Genomic DNA, 2,639 nt, shown 5'->3' with positions numbered 1-2,639 from the left:
AAAAAATTTCAAGAAAAAGAAAACTTGTATCAGTCAGTTAATTGCAAATATCTTCTGAGAACACAGTTGCCTTGTGCATCCATGATGAGTAGTTAAGGTTCAGGATGAAAAATAAGATTTAAAGTTACATAAGAACAAAGCCAATCAATATTAGCCATTCATGAAGACAAGCAACACCTGAGGGCAGTGGTGGGACCACCTAATTCCAATTAGATGGTATATCATCTCCAAATCTATGCTTCCCATCAGATGGCATCATTTGAGGGGAAGTGCATTTACTGAAGACGAGCACTGCAGGTATGAAAGGTAATGTGGGAGGTCTGATGAAAGATGCTTCTGTAATCTTCAGGAAAAACTGGCCGTTGATGTTATTGAAGTGAAAATGTGTAACAGTAAAGTTGCAGGTCTGAGCTTTATTATTAGGATGTCCTTTCAGAGAACCGATTCTCTAAAGTGGTTTAATAGGGCACGAAACTCGATTCTCAAGGTATGCCTACTCATCGGTCAAAATGCATTTGGAAAGGAAAACACAGAGAGGATGTGGAACAGGCACAGAAGATGATAAAAGAGCCCAATGAGAATTCCTCAGGACAGATCCACACGAGATCTGGAAAGCACTTTAATACTCTACCCTTCTTCAAAAGATCAAGTTCAGAGAAATGGCAAGTCCTGTATTTACAAAACCGATGAAAATCACACTGTAATAATCAGTGAGTGCAGAGCAGGGGTCTGCGTTTCCCACTTTTTCCACCATGATTCCACATCAAGGTAAAAAAGGACCCTTTTGTACAAAATCCAAGAAGGATGCAGAGGTGGCAGCCCGACTGCCAAAGATGGTACCGTGACTTTCTACTGAGGCTGGTGATGGGACACATGGGAGGGAGGGGCAGGGTCCTGTAGAAAAGAACCCTATTTAAGGCAAGGCGGGGGGGGGGTTCTGGTCTGTGGTTGACCTCCGGTACCAGAACCTGGCCCTGAAGTCATCGCTGCAGGTCATGAAGCCGGGGTTGGTGGGCGAGTGCACGATGCAGCGCACGATGTTGTTGTGGCCCAGGGACAGCAGGTTTCGGCGCTCAGCTGTGCGTGAGTCCCAGCAGCACAGGCTGATGGTCCTCTCGTCTGGCAGCAGCACGTAGTCCTCTGTATGGTTGAAGACAGCCTGTGTCCGGTGCACCTGCCGCCCGCTCAAGCCAGCACCTGTGAATCTGACCAGCTTTCGTCCTGTTGATATTTCCCAAAGTTTAGCTATAGAGTCTTTTCCACTTGAAAGAATGTATTTAGAATTTTTGGAAAAGATGGCAGAACAAACTTCAGCACCGTCGTGTGCCTTCTCGAAAGTTGTGATGCACCGATTCGAGACGCCATCCCACAACTTGATGCAGCCGTCCTTGCTACCAGTTACGTACATGTTGGCACTAGGGTTGTAATTAACAGAACATATGGCATCGGTGTGTTGATCTTGAGGATTGCAAGAGACAAAACATTGAAATGTGTTGATATCATAGAGCCGAAGAGTAGGATGCTGAGTCCCCACAAGTATAAAGTCTCCGGAAGGGTGAAAAGAGATGGAGCGTAACATTTCAGCTTCCTGAATGTACTTGAAGGCTCTTTTTGCTGAGGGTTTGGAATAATCAAATAACTTAAGGGTGTAATCCCTTGAACCAGAGGCAAGGATCAGTTCTGTTGGGTGGAAAGCAAGACATGTGACTTCATCCACATGGTCATAAAGAGTCCGGATCACTGGGTGGTTTTCCATATTTTGTTGTGCAGTCTCATTCATCATAACCTCTATTGGCATGGCACTTTTGGCCAACATTCTTTCTGTGTCGAGTATCTTTATGGAGGCGTCAGCAGACCCAGTAGCTATTAGCTGCCCATCTCTACTATAGGTAGCTACTCGGCATGGTCCTTTATGGGATGTGACATAGCAGGTTTCATACTCTGAAGCCTCTGGGGACATGGTCTGGACATCTGCCTCAAACTCCAGGTCAATGCCCGTACCTGGGGCAACTGTATCCGAACGACCAATTGCATACTGAACTGCAGTATCATTGTTTTCCATTCCTAGTTTGATGAGATGCAGGAGCTGCTCTGAGGGTGCACAAACAGACTGAGGCTTGATTTCATTGATGAGGCCATTAGCACTGCTGATGAAGCCATCATAGAGCAGCTGGCTAATGATCAACTTGTAAAGCTGCTGGCGGTCCTTCAGGCCCACTTTGGTTCTGTACATCGTGGAGAAGAGGAAAACAATTTCTCTGCCAGTGGCACCTCCGAGAGGTTTGTTCACCTCCTCCGACTTTATCTCCTACGCGACAACACAGATGCCAAGAGGCTTCCGTTTCAGAGACAGACGTCCCTTCCCGGAGAGCAGCGCTGGCGCTAGAACAGCGGGCGCAATCTGTTGGGGTCCAGCCCCAACAGGTCCAGGGGTTCCCAAAGGTGTGGACGGAGTCAGCGAGGAAGGAAAGACACAGAGACAGCCTTCAGTTGATCAGCAGCCTAGCCAGGTTCTCTAGCCAGGATCTCCAGCCAAGCTCTGTCCAGGATCTCCAGCGAAGTTCTGGTGTTTATAGTCTTGTTACATCTGTATTTATACCAGTTGATTTTAATCCTGTCAATTTCTATTGCAAAGGTTG

General features: G+C 46.8%; 1 protein-coding gene across 1 annotated transcript; it reads right to left on the bottom strand.

Annotated features, from left to right (window-relative positions):
- Nucleotides 1-581: 581 nt before the first annotated feature.
- LOC102248774 (cleavage stimulation factor subunit 1) lies at nucleotides 582-2,389 on the bottom strand. Its single transcript, XM_005857460.2, has one exon. It carries the CDS (start codon nucleotides 2,231-2,233, stop codon nucleotides 914-916), a length of 1,320 nt encoding a protein of 439 aa, XP_005857522.1. The 5' UTR covers nucleotides 2,234-2,389; the 3' UTR covers nucleotides 582-913.
- Nucleotides 2,390-2,639: the final 250 nt, after the last annotated feature.

This window comes from Myotis brandtii, unplaced genomic scaffold, assembly GCF_000412655.1.
Source record: "Myotis brandtii unplaced genomic scaffold, ASM41265v1 scaffold111, whole genome shotgun sequence".
Classification (NCBI taxonomy): domain Eukaryota; kingdom Metazoa; phylum Chordata; class Mammalia; order Chiroptera; family Vespertilionidae; genus Myotis; species Myotis brandtii.
The sequence above is the reverse complement of the archived record's forward strand: the minus strand, read 5'-3'. Positions and strand labels throughout refer to the sequence as shown.

Bases quoted from the DNA above. Each gene is read 5' to 3' on its own strand.
- LOC102248774 (XM_005857460.2), bottom strand. From the start codon at position 2,233: ATGTACAGAACCAAAGTGGGCCTGAAGGACCGCCAGCAGCTTTACAAG.